At 43.2% G+C, this 27,308-nt stretch overlaps 1 protein-coding gene across 1 annotated transcript in view; it reads left to right on the plus strand.

The window, feature by feature from the left end:
- LOC126088454 (discoidin domain-containing receptor 2-like) overlaps window positions 1-27,308 on the plus strand; it is a 764,950-nt gene that overhangs the window by 528,694 nt on the left and 208,948 nt on the right. The window contains exon 5 of the mRNA XM_049906599.1: window positions 26,735-26,966. Within this exon, the coding sequence (XP_049762556.1) occupies window positions 26,735-26,966 (232 nt within the window). The remainder of the gene's footprint in view (window positions 1-26,734; window positions 26,967-27,308) is intronic.

The following is a 27,308-nucleotide window of genomic DNA, read 5'->3' on the forward strand; positions in this document are numbered from 1 at the left end:
TTTCTGTCGAAATGACAACTCCGGTAACTGTTTTAGATATAATGTAATGTTTCTTTGTTTGTCATTGCCTTCGCTCTGCTCTGTATGAACTTCACTGACACTGGCAGTGATGTGATTTACTAGTCGACTAAGCAGTTCAGCTACGCTCCGTAGTCTCATGCTGAGTTCATCACTGGATTCATCCAGTCCAGCCCCCTCTTACCATTAGCATAAAATATTGTGGTTGCGTGGCATACAATGTGTGGGACGTCGAACGCTGTAAACATCATTGGCCTTTAGTGACCTCGCACTCAACGGAATCCTTGTGAGTCCAAACAGCGAGAGTAAAATCGAAAATAGAGCCAAATCCACTAAAGAATTTCTAATTTCTGTTTACACACAAAATTTTAAAAGTGTTAGATGCATTAAATCAAACGAAAATTAAATGTCCTCACGACTAGTGAACCGCCAGTCGCTGAGCAGACTGCTTCAAGTAGTGCCAAAATAAATGCTATTGTTTTTAGATTCGTAAAACTTTTCGTTGTACTTTCAGATGTCACGTTAATTTATTAGACAAACATGCTTTAAGCAGCACTTATCAAAAAAATTGCAAAGGCCAATCAGTCAGGTCTTTCAAATATACAGTGATCTGTAATAACATTCGTGGAGCTGATTACGTTGATTCCTTGTTTTGGAATGTGCACACGTATGTACGTTACATCTAATAATGTACTGCCATCAGGAGATACAAATTAAAACTACTACTACTATTATTATTACCAACAGTGCTAAAGTAGTAGCACTGGTGGTAGCAGTACTATCATTTTTCCGCAGTGTCATACAAGGCACTCCCTTTAAAATAGTCCATATATCTCGAAACACAATTATTGCATTGTAATAATTATCTAATAGTTTGAACAACGTTAAAATACACTACTGGTCATTAAAATTGCTACACCCCGAAGATGACGTCCTACAGACGCGAAATTTAACCGACAGGAAGAAGATGCTGTGAAATGCAAATGATTAGCTTTTCAGAGCATTCACACAAGGTTGGTGCCGGTGGCGACACTTACAACGTGCTGCCATGAGCAAAGTTTCCAACCGATTTTTCATACAGAAACAGCAGTTGATTGGCGTTGCCTGGCGAAACATTGTTGTAATGCCTCGTATAAGGAAGAGAAATGCTTACCATCACGTTTCTGACTTTGATAAATGTCGCATTGTAGCCTATAGCGATTGCGGTTTATCGTATCGCGACATTGCTGCTGGCGTTGGTCGAGATCCAATGGCTGTTAGCAGAATATGGAATCGGTGGGTTCAGGAGGGTAATAAGGAACGCCGTGCTGGATCCAAACGGCTTGGTATCACTAGCAGTCGAGATGACAGGCATCTTATCCGCATGACTGTAACGGATCGTGCAGCCACGTCTCGATCCCTGAGTCAACAGATGGGGACGTTTACAAGACAACAACCATCTACACGAACAGTTCGACGACGTTTGCAGCATCATGGACTATCAGCTCGGAGGCCATGGCTGCGGTTACCCTTGACGCAGCATCACAGACAGGAGCGCCTGCGATGGTGTACTCAACGACGAACCTGGGTGCACGAATGGCAAAACGTCACTTTTTCGGTTGAATCCAGGGTCTGTTTACAGCATCATGACGGTCACATCCGTGTTTGGCGACATGGCGGTGAACGCACGTTGGAATCGTGTATTTGTCATTGCCATACTGTCGTGTCACCCGGCGTGATGGTATGGGGTGCCATTGGTTACACGTCTCGGTCACCTCTTGTTCGCATTGACGGCACTTTGAACAGTGGACGTTACACTTCAGATGTGTTACGACACGTAGCTCTACCCTTCATTCGATCCCTGCGAAACCCCAAATTTCAGCAGGATAATGCACGACTACATGTTGCAGGTTCTGTACGGGTCCTTCTGGATACAGAAAACGTTCGATTGCCGCTCAGGCCAGCTCATTCTCCAGATCGCTCACCAATTGATCACGTCTGGTCAATGGTGGCCGAGCAACTCGCTCGTCACAATACGCAAGTCACTACTGATGATGAACTGTGGTATCGTGTTGAAGCTGCATGGGCACCTGTACCTGTACACGCCATCCAAGCTCTGTTTGATTCAATGCCCTGGCGTATCCAGGCCGTTATTACGGCCAGAGGTGGTTGTTCTGGGTACTAATTTCTCAGGATCTATGCACTAAGATTGCGTGAAAATGTAATCACATGTCAGTTCTAGTATAATATATTTGTCCAATGAATACCCTTTCATCACCTGCATTTCTTTTTGGTGCAGCAATTTTAATGGCCAGTAGTGTACATAGTAAGAGCAAGTGCATTGCGTTTGCAGGTAGTTAGTACTTCTTTTGCATAGTTGGTCTCAGTGTCAGGGCTGGTTCATGTGGTCCTGTATAACGTAGTGAAAGATTTTGTCCAGCGTCGTTTTCAAATGGCGATTCACTGGAACATTACTGTGTTTTTAACCATTTTCTTCTTTTACTTGCGTAGGCTTGAAACATAATTTAGTATCACATATTTGACTTTTTTCAAATATATATTTTGCAGCTAGATTGTGTCGTATAAAGAACACAATCGGTAATAGAACAACACGTATCAAACTCAATAGATGCTAAATCCACTCCGACGCTCTGACCCAATTCCGACGCGCTTGGCGCCAAAAATACGTTGTATAATGCGAGTGTAGCTTCCAGTACCTTCTAGGAAAGGATATGGCTACCTTAAATTGTTTTTCAGATTTAATTTATGTATTGCTTTCAAAAATAATTATTTAATTTATGGTTTATAGCCTTATGGGTAATAGCAAAGGTTGCAGATTTTCGCAGTATGAAAAAGAATAGCTTCTCGCTATTTTATATGCTGTAATTCCGTTATCAGTAGTAAAATTAGAAAAATTATAAGCGAGGATAGAAATTTTGTTTACATGAAAACCGAAGCAGAGCAGTATTATATTCACCGTAAATTTGTTTTTTGATCATTTAAGTTGACAACTTCGATAATTAATTTTCATAATACAAGGTCGCCATTAAGAAATTGATTAATATGATTAATAAAACTATACTATCGTAAAACAGTTTTCTGGCAATCATATGAGTTCAGAAATATCTGCAGATGTGCAATATATAATTCAAGTAAGAAAATTAACCCATGTCTGGCCATAATATACACGGAACATAACATTTTGTTTAATGTGCGAAAGTTCCGAGGAGGCAATGTTCTTTACACTTAGCACCGAAACTTCTCTGCTCTTCCTCATAGATCACGATTTTTGTGATGAAATGTCGTTGCAGAAGCGAGTGAAGCTGCTATGACCTGCAGTATGCAGATGTTTGCGCTTCAGTATTCACTGTTGCTAATCACACTATTATTCTTTTAATCTGAGTTACATAGGTGTTACGGAGGAATAGCCATAAATGTCTGTGAGCGGTGGACGTGCCTGGTCAGCGTTAAGATATTACGGAACTCTATCCTCTGACATCCAAACATCAAGCACGTGCGTTTAATGTAGATAAACGTATTTGAGAGATATTTCGAGTTGATGAGATAATAGCTCGCAGTTAAGTTTGTTGCTTCACTTGAGTAATATGAGAATTTTATTACAGCACAGCTGTGGCCTGTAGTATTATTGGTCATGCAGTTCTCAATACGGGAGATCCTACAACTAGGACAGGGGGATAGTGTTACAACAAACACAGAAGTTTGCTGACAATGCATCTGAGCGTTCAAGGAAACCTCGTAAGCGGCCGATGTCGTCGAAAGTCGTCACAACTGTTCAAATGACGCATCCCTTGCAACCAGAGTGTAATTTAAAACGACAGACAGGTGTTCGCTTAAAAGTACTTACATTTCAGATGAATTTCTTGCTACTTTAAATAAAGAACATTAATAATTTTTATTATCTGTATGCTTTCTGCTTTCATTGTGAAAGCTTCCTTCTCTGGAATATTTTCTCTGCATAGCATCCGCCACAGTGTGCTTCGCTATCCCTTACACGCCCAACGTCTCCGGAGGTCCTCCTAATATCCTGTTTATGAAGTCTGACTGTGCTTCGAAGGGTACAGAGCCGTTTTCGGTCACAATAGAACAACGAAAGTTGATAAATATGGAATGGGGGCACTATTTCATCAACCGACAAGTTGGGTGTTTCGGAAGGTTATTGCTGAACGGAGACGGCAGAAAAACCATAAATCGGCTCAACATTCCAGTGTGGCTGCATATTATATTGACCGAAACAATCTGCAATGCTCATGACTTTAGGTTATATGGCTAACGAATAGCGTATACCTGGATCTGTTGCAGCCTCAGTGCGTGGTCTTTACCCGATAATGTGCAACGAGGAGAAAGAAATCGAAGTAATGAACCAGTCTCTTACTAATTTTTTTTTTTTTTTTTTTTTTGCTTACGCTCGGTTGATTAGTTTTGTCCCACATTAAATCGGCGCATTAGGGGGTACCCTCTTAGCCTCGTTCTGCCATACACTTGCATGTGGAGCAAGGAAAAAATGACTGGATGCCTCGTTACTCTTCTTCTCGTTCTTAGGATATATACGCGAGATGTACAAGTGTATGTATGTGTGTGTGTGTGTGTGTGTGTGTGTGTGTGTGTGTGTGTTTTCATTCGGTGATTTTATGGCGCCCACCTGCCTTGTTTCCGGCGCCGTAAATGTATGACGGAGGCTTTCAAACTGTTGTACAGTCTTCTTCGAATATCAGTTCTCGGAATTTAGCAAACAGTTTCTTGCGATAACAGTTCTGCCTTCGATCCTCAGATTCGTATGCAAGCTCCGCGGGCACCTATTGAGCGATGTGAGGCATTCGGGAGGACGACGGTTCAAACCCGCGTGCGGTCATCCGGGTTTTGATTTTCAGTGATTTCTCTAAATCACTCCTGGTAAATGCCGGGATTGTTCCATTGTAATGGGTATTGCTAGTTTTCTTCCCCATACATTCGTAACCCCATCTTGTGCTCCGTCTCTTATGACCACACTGTCGATAGGAAATTCTAGTCTTTCTTCTTTCCTCAGTACCTCTGTTACACATTAGTATGGCCTATACTGACTTTCTACGAATCCAGGAGTGCGTTTGTTAATTATATACATGTATCTTTTCATTCACAGTCGCTAAGAATTCTAGTACTCCAGAATAGGGCATAAGTCACATTAGAGACCTGTTTCTGATGGTTTCTACTTGTCTTTGCAGATGGTACACACTTTCGAAAAACCTTGAATTCATGAGTTGGTCACATTCCACACATCCTAAAATTAAAGGGTGTCCCTTTCAAACATCCCACATTACAGAGGCCCAGAAAAAAATTGCAGTAGACATGATAATGAAATCACCATATGCCAGAGCAGCTTAAAAATTTGTATTACCACCCTGGACTTGTCAGCTCTTGTCACTCGAGTGCAGCACGATCGCATGAAGTGAAAACGACGACTCCACAGGAGTGCGCAGGCTGGCAGTAACGTGGTCTGCAGAACCAAAATCGCTGATTTCTGTACAAATAAATTATCGTAGGTTGTATGCATGTGATACACCTAGTATGGAAACAAGTAAGGAATGCTGCCGTAAATTTCTGGCAACTGGAAGTGTGAATCATTATGGCGGAACACATCACAGTGTTTTGGAAGTGGCAGGTGGAGGACATCAGACAAGCGTTGCTATTCACCAGGTACCGAGAAACATGAAATCATGTATAATACCAGAGTCTTTGTTTGTAAGCTTATAAAGTGCAGATTCTTCAACATTGATTCTGAACGGCAAACACGGCGACAACAGTTTGCTACGGACATGCTTCATCGTATTGACATGAATGTCAGCTTCTTGGAGAGATGTTTATTCTCATACGAGGCAATCTTTAATGTATCAGGAAGGGATAATCGCCATAATGTTCGGATTTGGACTCGCAAAATCTGTACGCTATCACTGAACATGTTCATGATAGCCTGAAGACCCTCTGGAGTGGGCTAATGCAGGAAACACAGTTGATGGGTTACTATATCTGGACATATTGGAACAGTTCGTAGAACCTCACATGCAAGACTAGCAACCCAGCTTCAGTTTTCAGGAAGATGAGCCTCCTCGGCATTGGTCAACGGCTTTTTGCACGTTTCTGGATACGAAATTCCTTAGTCGCTGGATCGGACAAGAATAGCCCATTGCCTGGCCATCACGTTCCTCCGACATAACCACGCTGGATTTCTACTTGTGGTGATTCGTGTCGAACAAAGTTGACGATATTTCTGTGTTAGGACGTCATATCACTGATGCGACTGCAACAGTAATAGAGGTTACTAAGATCACGGAATGAAATTGAATGTACTGTCTTCTTCGTACCATGAATTGTTCACATGTATAAATTGTACAGGTGATGGTTAAATTAAATCTGCGAGATGCTCTAGGATATTGTGCAATGTCACCTGAGCCTTTGAAACACAGCAGGTCTCTAAGGAACACTATGTATTACGTCTATACATTTAACGATATGAGAGGTGACAAAAGTTTACAACAAATCCTTAAATAGGTGGTACACTTTTCCCTCTCCTTATAAGAAGCATCATTCTGCGTTCATCGAGATCTAATGTGAGCTTCTATGTAACACTTGGAAATGCCATCGCTAATTCCTAGAGTTCAGCAGTTACTGGAGAGCAGACGGTTGTATCACCACCATAAAGCTCTTTAAAACATTCCATGGTAATCGCAGAACTAAGAATTTCTGGTCGACTTGACTATTCTGATGCATAAGTTGAAAAAAAGTAAAAATACTTAGTGTGAAATAGACTGTCGGTTACATGTTCGCGAAAAATCACTGGCAGTAACTATTCAGGGAGTTTCAGAAAGAAGGATAAAACATTCTGATTTCGGATTAAGCGATATTAATTATTTGTATTCAGAAAAAACAGAACGTTACAGCATACAGCGTATTTGCAGGGAGTTTATTTCCTACTTCCCTTTTCCCAGGGGCTTTGTCTGCGTATGCGTTCGACACCGAAAAACTTGTATGGTCGACTGCCTATGTTTCTTCATAGGCATTGTGGTGGCAGAAGACTGTATGATGATGCAATTAATGGTATGTTGCAAAAATATTTGGATGGCAGTCTTGTTGTATTCTTGTACGTACTACTCCAGCAGCATTTGCGTGTTAAGAAGGCAGAGAGTTGGTGTGGCCCCGCTTCTACGTGCACCTGCCTCCTCCGATTAAGAGATGCGAATTTGTTCACGTCTCAGTGGCAGCGCCTAATTGTTGTTGGAACTTTGTGAATGGCCAACGATTTGTGCATGTTGTCGCTTGTGCCTGGAAGTGTACAACGTGCATAGCTGATAGTAATGTACGACGTTTATATTGGTACAGGAATACTAAACTGGAACAAAACCGCGAAAGTTATTTGTTATTACCTCAGAAGTAATTCCAATGTCAAGGCGGCATATCAACTATTCAGGTGTATCGTCGGCATGGTATATGTACCCATGGACCGTTTAATACCCTGCACCGCACCTCTGGCCACCTCCTCCTCTAAGCATCTCTGTGGCCATCTCATCCCACCTTCTCTCTATGACCATTTCGTCCTCACCCCTGTCTGTCAGTCTCCTCCTCCTCCTCCTCCCCCTCCTCCTCCTACTCTCTCTCTCGATCTCTCTCTCTCTCTCTCTCTCTCTCTGCCCATCTGTTACTCCCCTCTCTCTCTGCCCATCTCCGCTTCCCCACTATCTCTCCTCCCCCATCACTCTATTCACCTCCTTCTCTCTGCCCTCAATCTGTCCTTCTCCTACCCCCTCCCTCTGCCCATCTCATCCCCCTCTCACTGTCGAACTTCTCCTTCCTCCACTGTCCATCCCTCCTCTGATCTTTCTCAGAGATTTCCTACCTCTCTCTCTGGCCATCCTCTCCTTCTCCCTCTGTGTGCTTCTCCTCTCCACTCTGTATGGCATTCTGCTCCTCTCAGATTTTCAGAATACCGCCCCTCCACCCCCGTCTCTGTCCTGCAAATTTCCTGCACCTCAGTCTCTCAGACTAAGTCTTCCGTCCCTCCCTCAGTCCAATTCTGCCTGCAGTCTATCTGTTCATTTCCTCATCCCCACTCTCTCTGTCTCGTCATGTCGTCCTTTCCATACCTCTCTTGTACCTCTACCCATCTCATCCTCCTCCCTTTCTCTGTGCAACTCATCCTCCCCTTTATCAATATCCATATCATCCTCCACTTCGCCCATCAGAACATGTAGCCCCCACAGTGCGTGCCAATACTACCAAGGCAACAGCCACATTGTGCGGGGCAGCCTAAGTGTAAGGGGCTGGAAAACGCATTTTACTGTATCTCCAGTCCTGTGGGAGATAGGCTCTGGGAGAGAGGCAGCTCTACCCCCCCCCCCCCCCCCCCGCCACTCACCCATACTGCTGATTTCCAGATTGCAAGTAATTAATACATGACATCTGCTAAATTACGAAGTCATTTCTAGTCAGTCGTTGCCAAAATAAGAAATATCGTTGGGAACTCTGTGATATCGAGGCAGTAGACTACCACAACATTTCAGGTACAGGTGATGAAGGCGTTACTCATTGAAATTGTTCTGGTGTGAAGTCAAGCTCAAGGAGGCCGATCAGGAACATTAAAGCAGAGACGGCTGTGAAGAAGATGTCAGCCGATAGTACGCTGCCCAATCCCTCTCTAGAACGACACCAAGACAGCAGCGCCATACCGTCTGGCCACAGTCGAGTTGAAGAGTAGCCATACTACGAGCTTTACAGCAGCGACTTAGGATCTGTATATTTTCACTTATACGCTATCAAAAAAAGTTTTCCATCACCCCGGTTCCCAGAACTCCAGAAGGTAGTCGTTGACTGGGGATATTGTATCACAGACACAGTCCCTTTGACTGTTCAGAGATGTTACTAAACCCGCACAAAGATATAAACAACTATGCATGAGCAGCGCCTATTAGACGGAGGGGGTCCGACAGCCGATCATTTCCAGTCATTCCACCAGGAAGGAGGTACACGGCTCGTGTTGTCTGTAGTTCAACCACGCCTAGACGGCGAATACCGCAGTTCGATCGCGTCCGCATTGTTACTTTGTGCGAGGAAGGGCCCTCAACAAGGGAAGCGTCCAGGCATCGCGGAGTGAACCAAACCGATGTTGTTCGGACATCGAGAAGATACAGAGAGACAGGAACTGTCAATGACATGCCTCGGTCAGGCCGCCCGAGGGCCACTACTGCAGTGGATGACCGCTACCTAAGGATTATGGCTCGAAGGAACCCTGACAGCAACGCCCCATGTTGAATAATGCTTTCATTACAGCCACATGACCTCGTGTTACGACTCAAACTCTGCGCAATAGGCTGCATGATGCGCAACTTCACTCCAGACGTCCATGGCGAGGTCCATCTTTGACAACGACACCATGCAGCGCGGTACAGATGGGCCCAACAAAATGCCGAATGGGCCGCTCAGCATTGTTGGCATCACATTCTCTTCACCGATGAGTGTCGCATATGCTTTCAATGAGACAATCGTCGGAGACTTGTTTAGAAGCAACCCGTTCTGGCTGCACGCCTTAGACACAATGTCCAGCGTGTGCAGCTAGGTGCAGGTACCCTGCTGTTATGAGATGCCATTATATGGGACCGACGTACGTCGCTGGTGATCATCGAAGGCTTCGTAACGACTGTACGATACGTGAATGCCGTCCTCCGACCGATAGTGCAACCATATCGGCAGCTTATTGCCGAGGCATTCATATTCATGGACGACAATTCGCACCCCCATCGTGCACATCTTGCGAATTACTTCCTTCAGGGTAACGACATCGCTTGGCTAGAGTGGCCAGCATGTTCTCAAGACATGAACACCATCGAATATGCCTTGGATAGATTTAAAAGAGCTATTTATGGACGACGTGACCACTCTGGAGGATCTACGCCGAATCGGCGTTCAGGAGTGGGACAATCTGGACCAACAGTGCTTTTGTAACGTCCCCTTAGAAGAACTGTATACGAGACTTTCTTAAACTGACACAATATTTTTAGCGCAACGCAATCTGACTTTCAAAAATCCCTACAAAAGAATGGCCCTGACTAACATTAACCTATACGTTTCACAAATCTCTTACCTCATCAAAAATCTTCCTTACTCGAACTACTGCAATACAGCGAGCGCCACTACTGCCAGCTAAATAAAAGATTCAAACTACGGAAGGCACTAACTACTGATAGGGATAGTTAGCAAATGAAAGATTTTAATAGAGAACAAACAATGTATTTACCTTAATATCATCACAAGTCATAATATATGTAATTTCAAAACTCCGCCATCTCTCTCCTCACTACCACCACTGCTGGCGGCTCACCTCTAACTGTGCAAAGCTACGCGCTGTTCACATCCGGCTGCCGCTGCCCAACACTACAAAGGCAGACAACAATGCAAACTAGCCACAGACTGCACACAGCACAGCCAGTGATTTTCATGTAGAGCGCTACGTAATGTTGCCAATAAGAAAACATAAACAGCCTACTTACATAAAGAAAACATAAACAGCCTACTTACATAGCCCCCATGCTCCCCAAAAAAAATTTTTCAAATTGTTTTGGGCAGTGGCCAATAATGATTTGAAAAAATTTTTCATAATTACAGTAACAAAGATATCAAATGCACACACTTATCAATACAATGTTGGTCAAATGCTAAAATTTTCTCACAGTCCATAAAGACAGTCCAGATTGTTCATCACAGTAAAATTTTAGTCTGAGCAGTAAAAGACAATGCACACGGAAGTAGTGGATTTCCATGCAGTCTTGAAGAAGTAGTGTTGTCCTTCCAACTGAAAGACAGTGCTGACTCTTGACATGCTGACAGGTAATGGGCCACAACAGAGCAAACCCACAGCAGAGTCATTCGAAGTTTTGAAGAATATTGGTAGGTAGGTCACCACAGAGTAGACCCACTGGAGTCCTGGTAGAGAGTATGGTATTGGTGTTGGTGGGCCACCAGATTTTCAGACCCACTGTAGTCCATGTAGAGACGGCCAGCAGCCATCTGCTGTGACTGTGCAGGTGCACAATCACCATCGAAGAGTCTTGCGGATAATAGAGCAAGTCCATAACCACCACTTGTGCACTCACAAAGTTTTTGGAATTGTCCTTAGAACCAGCAACGCTGTTATCCAGTCCCTTGCTGAATTATTAACACACGTGCAATCACTATCAGTCCCTACTTCTCACATATTGTCCATATACTATGACCAACAGAAACGTGTGCAGTGAATGGAACTTACAAGTTAATAATTTGATGAACTGGTGTCAATTCCAATATTATAACATGAGAATACAATTACAAAGTTACAAAATACATCATTAAAGAACATAACAATACAGATAACATTTGTAGTACAGGCTATACAGAAGAATCGGAATAACATATACATTAGTGTTACAGGAATTATGACATAAGTACATACATAAAAGATCAGAATAAATTTTGAAACATCAACTTCACACATGAGCATTAAAACAAAACAGAATAAATAATGTCTAAGCATATTTACAAGGTAAATAACATATTATTAATCCCAATTATATTTGTGGATAACAGTATTCCTCATCATGGTGAATGTAGCTTAGTATTAGAAGAAGAAGAAATTCTATGAAACTACACAGACACAGGAAGAAAACAAATACACAAGGGTACACAAACACATAGTGGGATAACACAAAAGGAAAGGACAGAGTTCGTTTTCAGTGTAACATTTGGTACTGCAGTCCAACCCAAAACTTCATTCCATAGATCTTTCGTATTATTTCAACATTTGTTTCCACCAAAAAAATCCTATCCAAGCATGCTTTCTGTATTCTGTTCACACATTTCTTACCTCATTATTTATTTACCATTATCTTACCTCAACATTTATTTCCAAGAAAATCCTACCTAAACCTGATGTCCCTTAACCCTACTTTTTTTGTTCATATCCTCTTTCAAAATACGTTTTCACCACTGTGCACTACTTTTTTGGCCAAACCATTTTCTTATAGCTTCTTAATGCATTTCTTCCAATTCATCATAGTTAGTTTCTTATATAGTCTACCCCTCTTAAGCTAACTTAAATCTACTGAGCTCAGATGCTAAACTAAGGGACGAGGCAATGCAGCAGCACAAAACAATTAACATGAACAGCAATGACAAAAAATTTAAATAGGCAAAGCAATTGCAGCACTACAACTAATATAAGGCACTGTGCAGCAAACAAGAAAAATAAATCAGTAGTAAAACTAGGTTAACAGAGTAATACAAAGTGAAATTTAGTAGCACTATGCCTGGCAAACAGCAGCAGCAAATATAAAAAATATAAAACTTATATCTATACATGACAAAGCTCAAGCAGAAAAAATATTACAGTAAAAACAACAATGCAGAAAAGAGAAATGTCTATTCACATCTTAATGTCTATGTAATTAAAGTGGTGCACCACAAAAACTAATTCTACAAAAAATTACCAAGTACTTGAAAAGAAAATTATACACGCAGTTATTGTTATCAGTCCCTTATTATTGTTCTTTCCATTCCAAGAGCTCCTTTTTCGAAGAATGTGGATCATAAAATAATTATTTAATAGATCTGTTGACAGAAAGTGTTCACATTAGTAAATGCATCTAAGTTTATTTTATAAAACTAATGCTGCAACACAGCTGGAAACCAGATATTAAACAAAATGAGCAACCTCTCAACTACAAAGACAATAGATGTAAAATGTTTCTAATCATTTCATTAGGCATTTTATTAAATATCATAAATTACGAGCTCCACAGTATGCTTTCAACAAGGAAATGTCAATAGCGAGGACAATGGCCTCCCCTTTCTTTTTTTCTACCTGTGCTTCTGACGAGGCACTCACTAATGACTTGTTCTTCCAGCGTCTGACACAGCTGGGTGCCCACGACGCATTACGTGCAGGTGGTCACTTAACTTTCTTACGGAAATATTTATGACAGCAGTTTCCGCTACAGTGACAGTCTCATATACAAAATTTCACGGATCGAGAATTTCCGTTGCAAATGTGTAGAAACAAAATCTTATGAATATAACAATGTCCATTTGTGTTGAGATCGAATCTACTGTGTCCTTTAAGTTTTCCTGAGTTTTTGCAAGTTGCGTAACCGAATCGGTAGATGCAAATGAGTCAATTTTAGCCCACAAGGTCTCATGATTTTCATGAACAATGGTTTGCAGTTCTTTTATGGCTGCTTTGTGATTCTGTAATGCATTTTCATGCCGCGAAAAAATAGATTGAAAATGCTCACAAATTTGTGTTTTTACGTCATTACAGACTTTTTGACATTTCGATTCAATGTTATGTAACTCAGTAGTTAAATCTTCACGTGTTTTTTCAAGTGTGATGTGAAGATTTTGTTCCATTGCGTCTAACTGTTGCTGTGTTTGTCTCTGGTGTTGTTCCATTGTGTGTAACTTTTGAAGCCTTTGTCCCATTTGTCTCTGATTTTGTTCCATTTGTTGCATTAATTGCAATAATAATGTATTAGTGTCTGGAATCTGTTTCTCTATGCTTTTTGGCAGTGCATTTTCATCGGCAACATTCACATTTTGACAGGCAGAAAATGTGTCTTGACTCATTTGAGAAAACGGTGAGGACGCATAACCTGAATCTACAGTATTTGCAAAATTGTGTCCTATCATTTCGGATTCCTGAGGCGAGCTGTTTCCGAGCGATCGATCGATAATGCTTCCCTGTTCACTAATTGTTTCACTGCCTACGCCATTGTTTGCCACCCGCTCCATTTCCCTATGCACAGTTACCAAATTACTATGTTGAACATTAGTTAATTCATTACATGGTGGCGCTAACACACTACTTACGTCTTCACTGTCATTTCTCAGTTTACTTTGGAGCCTAGTATTACGTTTTTCACACGCCATTATTGTCACAATATTTCACACAACAACACAGAAAAACACAATTTGAAGAGCAAAAATAGGGGAATACATTAACATAGCACTGAAAATAATATCTAGTTAATTGCAAGCGCCGCTGCGAAATACTTGGTGCAAATCTACATGCATGCCACAACTGTTTTACTGTACAACAATGAAAGACTGCAACTACAAAGGAGATTCTCAATACAATTACGCACTAGTAATAAACAAAATCTACACTAATTACACAAACTACAAGAAAAAATCAGAAGATTCGAGTGAGGTATCCTCGGCTAAGGGTCTACATCTACATCTACATCTACATCCATACTCCGCAAGCCACCTGACGGTGTGTGGCGGAGGGTACCTTCAGTACCTCTATCGGTTCTCCCTTCTATTCCAGTCTCGTATTGTTTGTGGAAAGAAGGATTGTCGGTATGCCTCTGTGTGGGCTCTAATCTCTCTGATTTTATCCTCATGGTCTCTTCGCGAGATATACGTAGGAGGGAGCAATATACTGCTTGACTCTTCGGTGAAGGTATGTTCTCGAAACTTTGACAAAAGCCCGTACCGAGCTACTGAACGTCTCTCCTGCAGAGTCTTCCACTGGAGTTTATCTATCATCTCCGTAACGCTTTCGCGATTACTAAATGATCCTGTAACGAAGCGCGCTGCTCTCCGTTGGATCTTCTCTATGTCTTGTATCAACCCTATCTGGTACGGATCCCACACTGCTGAGCAGTATCCAAGCAGTGGGCGAACAAGCGTACTGTAACCTACTTCCTTTGTTTTCGGATTGCATTTCCTTAGGATTCTTCCAATGAATCTCAGTCTGGCATCTGCTTTACCGACAATCAACATTATATGATCATTCCATTTTAAATCACTCCTAATGCGTACTCCCAGATAATTTATGGTATTAACTGCTTCCAGTTGCTGACCTGCTATTTTGTAGCTAAATGATAAAGATTCTATCTTTCTGTGTATTCGAAGCACATTACACTTGTCTACATTGAGATTCAGTTGCCATTCCCTGCACCATGCGTCAATTCGCTGCAGATCCTCCTGCATTTCAGTACAATTTTCCATTGTTACAACCTCTCGATACACCACAGCATCATCTGCAAAAAGCCTCAGTGAACTTCCGATGTCATCCACCAGGTCATTTATGTATATTGTGAATAGCAACGGTCCTATGACACTCCCCTGCGGCACACCTGAAATTACTCGACATATGTAACGTCCCCTTAGAAGAATTGTATACGAGACTGTGCTTAAACTGACACAATATTTTTAGCGCAACGCAATCTGACTTTCAAAAATCCCTACAAAAGAATGGCCCTGACTAACATTAACCTATACGTTTCACAAATCACTTACCTCACCAAAAATCTTCGTTACTCGAACTACTGCAATACAGCGAGCGCCACTACTGCCAGCTAAATAAAAGATTCAAACTACGGAAGGCACTAACTACTGATAGGGATAGTTAGCAAATGAAAGATTTTAATAGAGAACAAACAATGTATTTACCTTAATATCATCACAAGTCATAATATATGTAATTTCAAAACTCCACCATCTCTCTCCTCACTACCACCACTGCTGGCGGCTCACCTCTAACTGCGCAACGCTACGCGCTGTTCACATCCAGCTGCCGCTGCCCAACACTACAAAGGCAGACAACAATGCAAACTAGCCACAGACTGCACACAGCACAGCCAGTGATTTTCATATAGAGCGCTACGTAACGTTGCCAATAAGAAAACATAAACAGCCTACTTACATAAAGAAAACCTAAACAGCCTACTTACACGTTTGGATAGTATACCACGACAAATACAGGGATGCATTAATGCAAGACGACATGCTACTGTGTATTAGAGGTACCAGTCTGTACAGCAGTCTGGACCACAACCTCTGAAGGTCTTGTATGGTGGTACAACATGTAATGTGTGGTTTTCATGAGCAATAAAAAGGGCGGAAATGATGTTTCTGTTGCTCTCCATTCAAATTTTCTCTACAGGTTCCGGAAATATCGGAACCGAGGTGATGCAAAAATTTTTGTGATGTGTGTATTAGGAATTGTCTATACTGATGAGACTTCTTATTTTTTCTGTTGCAATTTGCTGAGACGCCTCATTGAAAGTTCTCAAAGTATTGTCATTTATTTTCTGTAAATAAAATTTGCTTGAATTGTTGTCTAGCGATCTGAGGAAACAAGTTTCCTAGGCACCCCATATTTGACCAGTAGGCAGGACACAACAGAAATGTCCAAACAAAGATTCGTATGTGGTAGAAGCGATACAGGATTGGATATGTAAACAGACAAGTTTCTCAAGTCAACTGGATCATATCAGCAGGTAGGCGTCTCTTATGGCCACCAATGAGAACCTAGATACTCTTCATAACGGATTTTTGTAAGTGGACATAACAGTAATTTTAACTTTTGTTATATTAGGAAGGAAACGCATTAAATGAAATAGCTTGGAATGGCCAAGAAAACTTTTCGTCCCACAAGACGATTTAGCTCTGCCGTCATTCTACAATGTCGTGGTGCGAGTTATTCAGTAATGCAGATTATCTAAACTCTTAGAATAATTTGACATTCCTCTTATGCTCTGTATATGACACTGAACTGAACAAAATGTATAAGTACTGCATCATGCATAGCGACCAACATGACACTGTCAAGCAGTGAACTCAGAATCATATCGAAATAACCAGATATAGGAAGCCTTTCCATGATTTCTCTGCTATATTTAAGAGTTGTCCCCTAAAAACCGCCAGAGCTCATTCCCATCTCATTCCTGACCTATCATAGATTCTGCTTTCTTCCTATGGTGGTGTTGAGAGCAGTTGAACCCCGAAATATGTTTTCTTCTTTGATGCTTCCAAAGTAATAATAATAATCCAGAATGAGATTTTCACTCTGCAGCGGAGTGTGCGCTGATATGAAACTTCCTGGCAGATTAAAACTGTGTGCCCGACCGAGACTCGAACTCGGGACCTTTGCCTTTCGCGGGCAAGTGCTCTACCAACTGAGCTACCGAAGCACGACTCACGTCCGGTACTCACAGCTTTACTTCTGCCAGTACCTCGTCTCCTACCTTCCAAACTTTACAGAAGCTCTCCTGCGAACCTTGCAGAACTAGCACTCCTGAAAGAAAGGATATTGCGGAGACATGGCTTAGCCACAGCCTGGGGGATGTTTCCAGAATGAGATTTTCACTCTGCAGCGGAGTGTGCGCTGATATGAAACTTCCTGGCAGATTAAAACTGTGTGCCCGACCGAGACTCGAACTCGGGACCTTTGCCTTTCGCGGGCAAGTGAAAATCTCATTCTGGAAACATCCCCCAGGCTGTGGCTAAGCCATGTCTCCGCAATATCCTTTCTTTCAGGAGTGCTAGTTCTGCAAGGTTCGCAGGAGAGCTTCTGTAAAGTTTGGAAGGTAGGAGACGAGGTACTGGCAGAAGTAAAGCTGTGAGTACCGGACGTGAGTCGTGCTTCGGTAGCTCAGTTGGTAGAGCACTTGCCCGCGAAAGGCAAAGGTCCCGAGTTCGAGTCTCGGTCGGGCACACAGTTTTAATCTGCCAGGAAGTTTCATATCAGCGCACACTCCGCTGCAGAGTGAAAATCTCATTCTGGAAACATCCCCCAGGCTGTGGCTAAGCCATGTCTCCGCAATATCCTTTCTTTCAGGAGTGCTAGTTCTGCAAGGTTCGCAGGAGAGCTTCTGTAAAGTTTGGAAGGTAGGAGACGAGGTACTGGCAGAAGTAAAGCTGTGAGTACCGGACGTGAGTCGTGCTTCGGTAGCTCAGTTGGTAGAGCACTTGCCCGCGAAAGGCAAAGGTCCCGAGTTCGAGTCTCGGTCGGGCACACAGTTTTAATCTGCCAGGAAGTTTCATATCAGCGCACACTCCGCTGCAGAGTGAAAATCTCATTCTGGAAACATCCCCCAGGCTGTGGCTAAGCCATGTCTCCGCAATATCCTTTCTTTCAGGAGTGCTAGTTCTGCAAGGTTCGCAGGAGAGCTTCTGTAAAGTTTGGAAGGTAGGAGACGAGGTACTGGCAGAAGTAAAGCTGTGAGTACCGGACGTGAGTCGTGCTTCGGTAGCTCAGTTGGTAGAGCACTTGCCCGCGAAAGGCAAAGGTCCCGAGTTCGAGTCTCGGTCGGGCACACAGTTTTAATCTGCCAGGAAGTTTCATATCAGCGCACACTCCGCTGCAGAGTGAAAATCTCATTCTGGAAACATCCCCCAGGCTGTGGCTAAGCCATGTCTCCGCAATATCCTTTCTTTCAGGAGTGCTAGTTCTGCAAGGTTCGCAGGAGAGCTTCTGTAAAGTTTGGAAGGTAGGAGACGAGGTACTGGCAGAAGTAAAGCTGTGAGTACCGGACGTGAGTCGTGCTTCGGTAGCTCAGTTGGTAGAGCACTTGCCCGCGAAAGGCAAAGGTCCCGAGTTCGAGTCTCGGTCGGGCACACAGTTTTAATCTGCCAGGAAGTTTCAATAATAATAATAGTCAAAAGATAACAACAATTCTAAAAACATGACCAAAATTCCATTTAGCAAAGCACAGTGTTTGCGTCGAGAAAAAAGCAGAAGTCTGTTATCAAATGCCACTCAGTTTTATTGATAGAGTTAATACTGGTGACAGGAAAAATCGACAAGATAAGAGAACACTAGAAAAATGGGAAACATACACAGGAGAAAATAGCGAAAATAAAAGAGGAGGTAAAATACAAGAGGTTAGAGATGTATAAGAGATTGAAAGAGAAAATTTCGCGATGAAAGAACAATTGTATTTCTCTGTAGAATTGTACCAATAGCGACATCCTTAACTACCCATTCTGCTTCTGAGAACCGGTCATAAATTATTCACTAGCATTCCGCTTGGCAGCTAATCTGATCAGCAGTGTTAATGGGTTTCAGCTTAGTCTGGACGCCAGTTATTACCGTAATTCGCGAACAGTGTAATTAATGCAACTGAGTATCTGCACCTAAGTGTTCAAGCAATTTGCTGCACCGCAACATGCTATAGCTTTACCTTTACGAAAAGCTTCCATATCATCTCGTGCTAAACAATTCGAGATAAACCTCAGCTTTTAGTTTTACAGAGAGATTCTCAGCACATGCACAGCAATTACTGAAACCTTGCCATAGCTTATCGTTCTTCCACCAGCAGATATTGAAATTTTTCCTCTCTTATTTGCTCTGTACAGCACAAAAAGTACCTTCTGTCATTGTGTAACTCATAAATATGTGCATACTGCGATGGTGAATTTTGCAGTGTACAGGAAGACAGCCCCCTAGTGTGTACAAATTTCCACTATCTGTATTTTTTCCCATGCAGGACAAGAAGACGTTTTTATATAAGTATAAAATTGCTGTAGTCTCCAAGACTCATTGCTGTGACAGAAACTTGTTTACAAAATTTATCAAGTCCACTGAACAGAGCTCTGTAATTATGCATCCTCCACCCATTCACTCCTCAAAGAAATAACGATGATTATCAGAAATGATTGTAGCTAGTAGTCTTTTGTGATTATTGATTTTTTTATGTTTTCATTACCGGTTACAAGGTAACCAGTGGCCTGTGATCATAAGGGAGACAGTTCTTAATGTTTGTTTCTACGGCTAAGGGGTCGTTGTGTGTCGCAAAATAGAAAAAAATACAAGCAAGTAAGCACATAACTGGTGACATAACGTTGACTTGATAGTATTGCTTACAGTTAGTTGCAACTATTGCATTAATTTTGTTGCCTAAATCATTTTGGAAAACATAGTTTATGTTTACGTGTTATGACTAACGCATTACACAAACTGTGCCACACAACGATTTCCACATGCTGTGTAAGGTGTCATCAAACCAAACAGTGTATCTTAAAGTAATGTTTAAAGATTATGTGCTGGAGCGATGATGTTCATTGGACAACATTTGCATTTTCGAAAGTTTCCACTGCAGTGATGTTCGTTGGCCAACACTTACATTTTCGAAAGTTTTCATTGATATTGAATGATAGTAAATATACATATGGATTTAAATTACATTCATTATCGCAGAAATAACATTTTCTCTGTATAGAGTCACTAATAGTAAGCTAAATGACATTTATCCTGTACTTCGTGCTAATGAAATTTGATTTAGCAAGTTTATTCTTCTTATTGCGTATTGCTTATGAACTAGGCATTCTAACGCACTGATATGTTCCATCTATTTACTGTAAATGAAGGAATAAAATCGATTGAGATGATGGATGTATATGATAAGCATAAATTGAAGAAACAAGTTTGCTTTATTGATGTTGGCCCTCTTTCTGTGTTTACTACCGTTTCAGTTGTAGGCATATCGTCGACTACTTAAGAAGTAATTTTATGTAATTATTTCCTACGAGTATTAGTAAAAGAGCGAGACCACTATAAAAAACTCGTTTTCACGCTAGTCTCTAAAACGAAGCATAGTGTGCAGTATTACTTTGTCAATAATGACGGCCACCTGACATGTGTATCAGGAAATTTAAGTCTTTCACTGAGACTTAATTCCATAATTAAACTAATTTTTCTGGTCTTAGACACTTATTTAATAGGAAGAGTGATGCTGAATAATTCTTGCTGCCACAAATGCAAATCGAAATTTCCCAAAGGTGCTAATGCTACTTTTCACAGTCAATGGCCTAATTTCAGTTATCATACTAGAAAGAGTCGCTATATGTGCTGGAAATATTCAGACTCATCGTGATTGAGGATTAATTTTGTAGCGGTAATTTACATAGGTTTATGGTCATACATGGGCCAAAAATGGTACTTTGGGACAGTGCAGCCAGTCATTCCTTTGAACGTATACAAATTCGAGCAGTTTGCGCTTACAGATATGATTTGTTTATATGCAACAGTCTGAGTCATTATCTCTGTATTGCATAGATCTCAAAACCATTGCACAAATTTTAAAGCGGTCACACTAGGTAAGTATAGTACTACTGTCTAAGTCCTAATAAATGATTATGTACAATTAATGTCTTAGTTCCCAAGGTATCAACGAAGGTGAAACATACGGTACCAGAAAAGAAAAACACAAGGTCATCTCTAAATATATCTCATTGTGTGTTAAATCGATAACTTGCTGCACGTCGTAGCACCATATTCGACTTCATTTTTGGACACATTTCACTGTGGTGTACAAGGAACCCATTTCACAATACCACCCCAGAATAATTTGTTAAGTCACAGATTCAGTAATACGAAATACAGTACAAAATCTAATAATACAACGGTGTCTATGACTTCTTTTCTCGTAAACAATATGATTTGCGATATACTACCTGTGATACTTATCGAAACAAGCGAAATGACCTTTCAGTTATGTATTCCAATATTTAAGCCACGCATATTCCAAATATCGAATGCAAATTGTTAATTTGCCTGTGAAATTCGTAAACAAAATCTGTAATACTTTTTAAAGATATCTGTACGAATTAGCGATCTAATAGCAATCAAAACGTGCAGGGAAATTGTGGACGAATCTTACGCTACACCATAGTCACATTACTTTTGGTAGCAATTAATGATGCAAAAAAAAAATAGTTTTGCGTATCTGAATGCTCATTTCTTGTATGGTTAAAGGCCAGTCTACTGCACTTGAACACTGTGGTTTATAAGAAGGTAGGTGTTCATAGCCGTAGTCCACTTCACTAAAACCCTTCTGGGTGTATGATCACGTCATATGTAGTAAAACCGACATTTTGGCATTTACTGCACGCAGCCTTCATCAGTCGCTCGATGAAAGCTGGCTGTAGTAGCTGTCTAAATATTGGTACTTTCATGACACATGACGCGGTCACAAAGCCAGAAGAATCTCATTGTTATTCACATCAGTATAATTAGAAACGGATACAGATGCGTCAGTAGAGCGCATGTATAAAATTCTGTATTTAATGGTAATTGCCTCTTAAGTTGCTTCAAAATAGCTGTTTGATCAGAAGAGCGACGAGTGTTCTGTTAGTATTTATTTATTTATTCTGTCATACAGTAATGAACAAGTCCTCTAGTGTCGCTGGAAATAGCACAGTGAGTTGGCTCCTTAACGTAGCGTTAATTTCTCTCATAACAAATCCTTGTCTACAGAGAGACGAGTATGCAGCAGCACTGGTGCTGTAAGGTGGAAGGGCTTAGCGCTGTGGTAACACAAGTTTATTATAAAACAAAAACTGAATTGTAACCTCAATTTCCGTATCTATAGAAAAAGCTCTTGGTCTTCAGATATAACATTAATGAAAATACTACAAATGAAATGCACTCGAAGTCAAAACTTCAACCAATGAACTAACTAAAGAAATGAAAGCAATACGTTATCTCACATACTTCAATAAAAAATCTGACCCAAAATTGCTATAAAACAAGAAGTGAACTAAGACACACCATCACTTAACATTAAGCACTACCGGATTGTATATTCAGCTAAATGTAACTTTCGATATGACAGACTAGCGTTAATTAAGCACGAGCATTTCTCTTGCAGAATCTTAAGTACAGGGCACACAGTACAAAGGCATAGGCACTGTCCATGCACTCCAACCATAAGTATTTTTTATATGAATGCCTTTCAGACACCTAGCGAAATCCGCAGTTGCGATACATATTATGTACATTGGAGTAGAAACGAAAGGGTAGAAACTTATGGTATCAGCTGCAACTGGACTTCTACACCTACATCTATACTCCGCAAGACTTTTGACGGTGCGTGACGGAGGATAATTTGAGTACCTCTATCGGTTCTCCCTTCTATTCCAGTCTCGTCTTGTTTGTGGAAAGAAAGATTGTCGGTATGCCTCTGTTTGGGCTCCAATCTCTCTGAGTTTATCGTCATGGTCTCTTCGCGAGATATACGTAGGAGGGAGCAATATACTGCTTGACCCCTCGGTGAAGGTATCTTCTCGAAACTTCAACAAAAGCCCGTATCGAGCGTCTCTCCTGCAGAGTCTTCCACTGGCGTTTATCTATCATCTCCGTAACGCTTTCGCGATTACAAAATGATCCTGTAGCGAAGCGCGCTGCTCTCCGTTGGATCTTCTCTATCTCTTCTATCAACCCTATCTGGTACAGATCCCACACTGGTGAGTAATACTCAAGCAGTGGGCAAACAAGCTGAGGAATCAGAGGCGACGATTGAAAATGTGTGCCAGATCGGGACTTGTACCCGCGATCTACTGCTTACTAGACAGGTGCGTTAACCGCTGCACCATCCGGACACAGTGGTTATAGAAAATGTGCGGAATATCTCGCCACGCTCCCACGCCGAGTCACATTCTCATCTAGCGCCACCTACCTGCGCTCCCTGTCAATGTCCTCCACGCCCTCTGACTTTGGATACCCGCTGGACGTCGAATGTAAGTGTGCAATCACAATGAATGTTATGAATGTAGTGCGCATTGAGGCAAATCGATGATATGAATGGGTCCGAAATAAGAGACATCACGCATTCATTTAATCGATTCGCCTCGATGGGTAATGAATCCACAACCTTCATTGCGGTTGCACATTAACGTTCGACCTCCAGCAGGAATCTAAAGTTAGCAAGAGTGGCGGACATATCCAATCCAAAGCCCACATCCGTCTGCGAATTCTCAAACTCCTCTCTGGCCAGACATGGGGGTTGCACCACTCTACCATCCTCTACACCTACAAATCCTTAATCCGTCCCATCCTTTATTATGCCAGTCCCGCCTGGATATCTGCCCCCCCCCCAAATTCTGTAAGTCCCTACAGATCCTTGAGCGTCATGCACTCCGCCTCCCGTCCCCCATGAGGATCCTCTATGACCTCATTCCTTTCTCCCATGTGCTCCTATTCCTCGAACATATCCGATTAGTCTACACCTCCCACCGCCTTGATCCCCTCACCCCATGGTTGCTCCTTTCCTCTCCTGTCCCCGCCCCCTGCCACGCTTCACTGTTGTGTCCCCCCTACCCTCCATCTCTACACATCTCTACACCCATCAACTACCCCTCCCGGATGATGCCCTCTCTCCCTCCATTTATCCCTCCTCTGATCCTCACCCTCCCTCCTTTCCTCATCCTTTCCCTGGGCTCCTTCTTTCCCCCTTCCATCCTGTGTTTCTCCCCACCTAACCTCTCCCTATCTCCCTTCTCCCCCCCCTCCCACGACTCCTGTTTTCTTCCCATCCTCTGCCTTCCCCACTCCTTGTCACGTCTGCCCAGCACTCCCGACCTGTCTTATGGTTCCTCATCCTCCATTGGCTCCTTTCCCCCATTCTCCCTTCGTTTTTCCTCACCTTCCCTCTTTTTTTCCCATCATCTGACCAGTTTCCCCCACCTGCTCTCGGCTGTGGTATGTCATAATTTAGTGCAGTGTTCCAGTGACTGCTGAGTGTTGTTTCGTCTTTTCCTGTGTTGCGAACAGAAACCATGCTTTCACTGAGTGTGAATTTTATGTCTTTTGCGAACATAAACCAGACTGTCAACGTGTTTTTTAATTGTCTGTCTATTATTTTCCCTGTGTACTTCTTATGTATTTTATTAGCATCATCATCCCTTTGTTCTCTGTTTTAAGTTCCACGATTTTTTCGCCATGTTACCCTTAGTCTCCGATTTTGTCGCCTGTTTTTTACTGTATATATCATTTTCTCCTTTTTTAAACAAAATCTGTAGGCTGAAGAGCGGCATTCTAAGCTGCTGCCAACCCGCCCTCTTCGGGGGGGGGGGGAGGGGGGGGAATCGAAATACACTCCTGGAAATGGAAAAAAGAACACATTGACACCAGTGTGTCAGACCAACCATACTTGCTCCGGACACTGCGAGAGGGCTGTACAAGCAATGATCACACGCACGGCACAGCGGACACACCAGGAACCGCGGTGTTGGCCGTCGAATGGCGCTAGCTGCGCAACATTTGTGCACCGCCGCCGTCAGTGTCAGCCAGTTTGCCGTGGCATACGGAGCTCCATCGCAGTCTTTAACACTGGTAGCATGCCGCGACAGCGTGGACGTGAACCGTATGTGCAGTTGACGGACTTTGAGCGAGGGCGTATAGTGGGCATGCGGGAGGCCAGGTGGACGTACCGCCGAGTTGCTCAACTCGTGGGGCGTGAGGTCTCCACAGTACATCGATGTTGTCGCCAGTGGTCGGCGGAAGGTGCACGTGCCCGTCGGCCTGGGACCGGACCGCAGCGACGCACGGATGCACGCCAAGACCGTAGGATCCTACGCAGTGCCGTAGGGGACCGCATCGCCACTTCCCAGCAAATTAGGGACACTGTTGCTCCTGGGGTATCGGCGAGGACCATTCGCAACCGTCTCCATGAAGCTGGGCTACGGTCCCGCACACCGTTAGGACGTCTTCCGCTCACGCCCCAACATCGTGCAGCCCGCCTCCAGTGGTGTCGCGACAGGCGTGAATGGAGGGACGAATGGAGACGTGTCGTCTTCAGCGATGAGAGTCGCTTCTGCCTTGGTGCCAATGATGGTCGTATGCGTGTTTGGCGCCGTGCAGGTGAGCGCCACAATCAGGACTGCATACGACCGAGGCACACAGGGCCAACACCCGGCATCATGGTGTGGGGAGCGATCTCCTACACTGGCCGTACACCACTGGTGATCGTCGAGGGGACACTGAATAGTGCACGGTACATCCAAACCGTCATCGAACCCATCGTTCTACCATTCCTAGACCGGCAAGGGAACTTGCTGTTCCAACAGGACAATGCACGTCCGCATGTACCCCGTGCCACCCAACGTGCTCTAGAAGGTGTAAGTCAACTACCCTGGCCAGCAAGATCTCCGGATCTGTCCCCCATTGAGCATGTTTGGGACTGGATGAAGCGTCGTCTCACGCGGTCTGCACGTCCAGCACGAACGCTGGTCCAACTGAGGCGCCAGGTGGAAATGGCATGGCAAGCCGTTCCACAGGACTACATCCAGCATCTCTACGATCGTCTCCATGGGAGAATAGCAGCCTGCATTGCTGCGAAAGGTGGATATACACTGTACTAGTGCCGACATTGTGCATGCTCTGTTGCCTGTGTCTATGTGCCTGTGGTTCCGTCAGTGTGATCATGTGATGTATCTGACCCCAGGAATGTGTCAATAAAGTTTTCCCTTCCTGGGACAATGAATTCACGGTGTTCTTATTTCAATTTCCAGGAGTGTACAATAATGGAAAAAAAAGGACATAGACAGGAACTGCAGATAGGTGGAGCTAGGTGGTAATGTGAATCGACCGGGGAGCGGGCCGAGATAGTCCCGCTCATTTGCGGTAGACATTGTGTCTGGGTGAGGCAAAGCTTAACCCAACTACTTAATAAGCAGTAGATTCAGGATGCAGCTGATATAATTACTTTCCTCCCTTTCGTTTCCTTTCCTCCCGTTCCACCTCCAATTTGCGTAATATAAAAATTCTACGCTGACAAGGAACGACACTGAAACACTCGCAATGGCACTCCATTGTGTTATCCTCCCAAAATGACGATCACCGGACTGCCCGTTGCTCGCTCGTCCTCAAAATACGCGCCAGCCTCCAATTGTCTCTATCGAACCGCTGCCCCCGTGTCCAGCTCGTTCCTCTGCTCTCTGCAAAATCCAATAGGTCGGTCCGGTCACTACTTCGTGGACTGCGGTGGCGCCGGCTGGAACGCTTGCCAAGTCTGCGACACTCTCTCGCTTTCAACGAGGAAACTGCCTCCATACTGAATGGGCTAAGACCTCCACCGTGCAGCGATTATCATGGCACAATATTGCAAGAAAAGTGCATGAGACTGACTGTAGCGTGTGACCTGGTCCTTTGCAGGTTGCGAGAGGACAAGGGCGGCGGTGCCTGGTGTCCCCGCAACATGGTGACGCGAGCCGCCGAAGAGTGGCTGCAGGTGGAGCTGCACTCGCTGCACGCCGTCACGGCGGTGCGCACGCAGGGCCGTTTCGGACACGGCCTGGGCCAGGAGTACGCCGAGAACTACCTGCTCGACTACTGGCGGCCCGGTCTCGCCACGTGGGCCCGCTGGAGGGACAAAGCAGGTAACAAGGTAAGTCACTGCGCGTCGGTATTACAGAGTATTATTTTCATGCTGTCGAATGCGAACAGGTCTGTGTGCGGCGCCTAAGTCGGTATTGTGAGAGCACCAATTCTCTTTACCCTAGATACAGTAGCATATCGACGGAGATGGGGCGGTGTACAGTAGAGCACCGCATGTATGCACCTACATCCATTCTCCTCTTATTATCATTTTATGAATGTGGGAGAGTACTCAACACTTTATTATTAATGGTACGAAGTTGACAGGTATGAAAGTGGATTCTGAGGTAGACTGGATGTTGTAGCGTCTTTTACATAGTGCTTGGCAGTAAGAGTGAAGCACCCAGAAGAT

Source organism: Schistocerca cancellata, chromosome 1 (assembly GCF_023864275.1).
Source record: "Schistocerca cancellata isolate TAMUIC-IGC-003103 chromosome 1, iqSchCanc2.1, whole genome shotgun sequence".
Taxonomy (NCBI): domain Eukaryota; kingdom Metazoa; phylum Arthropoda; class Insecta; order Orthoptera; family Acrididae; genus Schistocerca; species Schistocerca cancellata.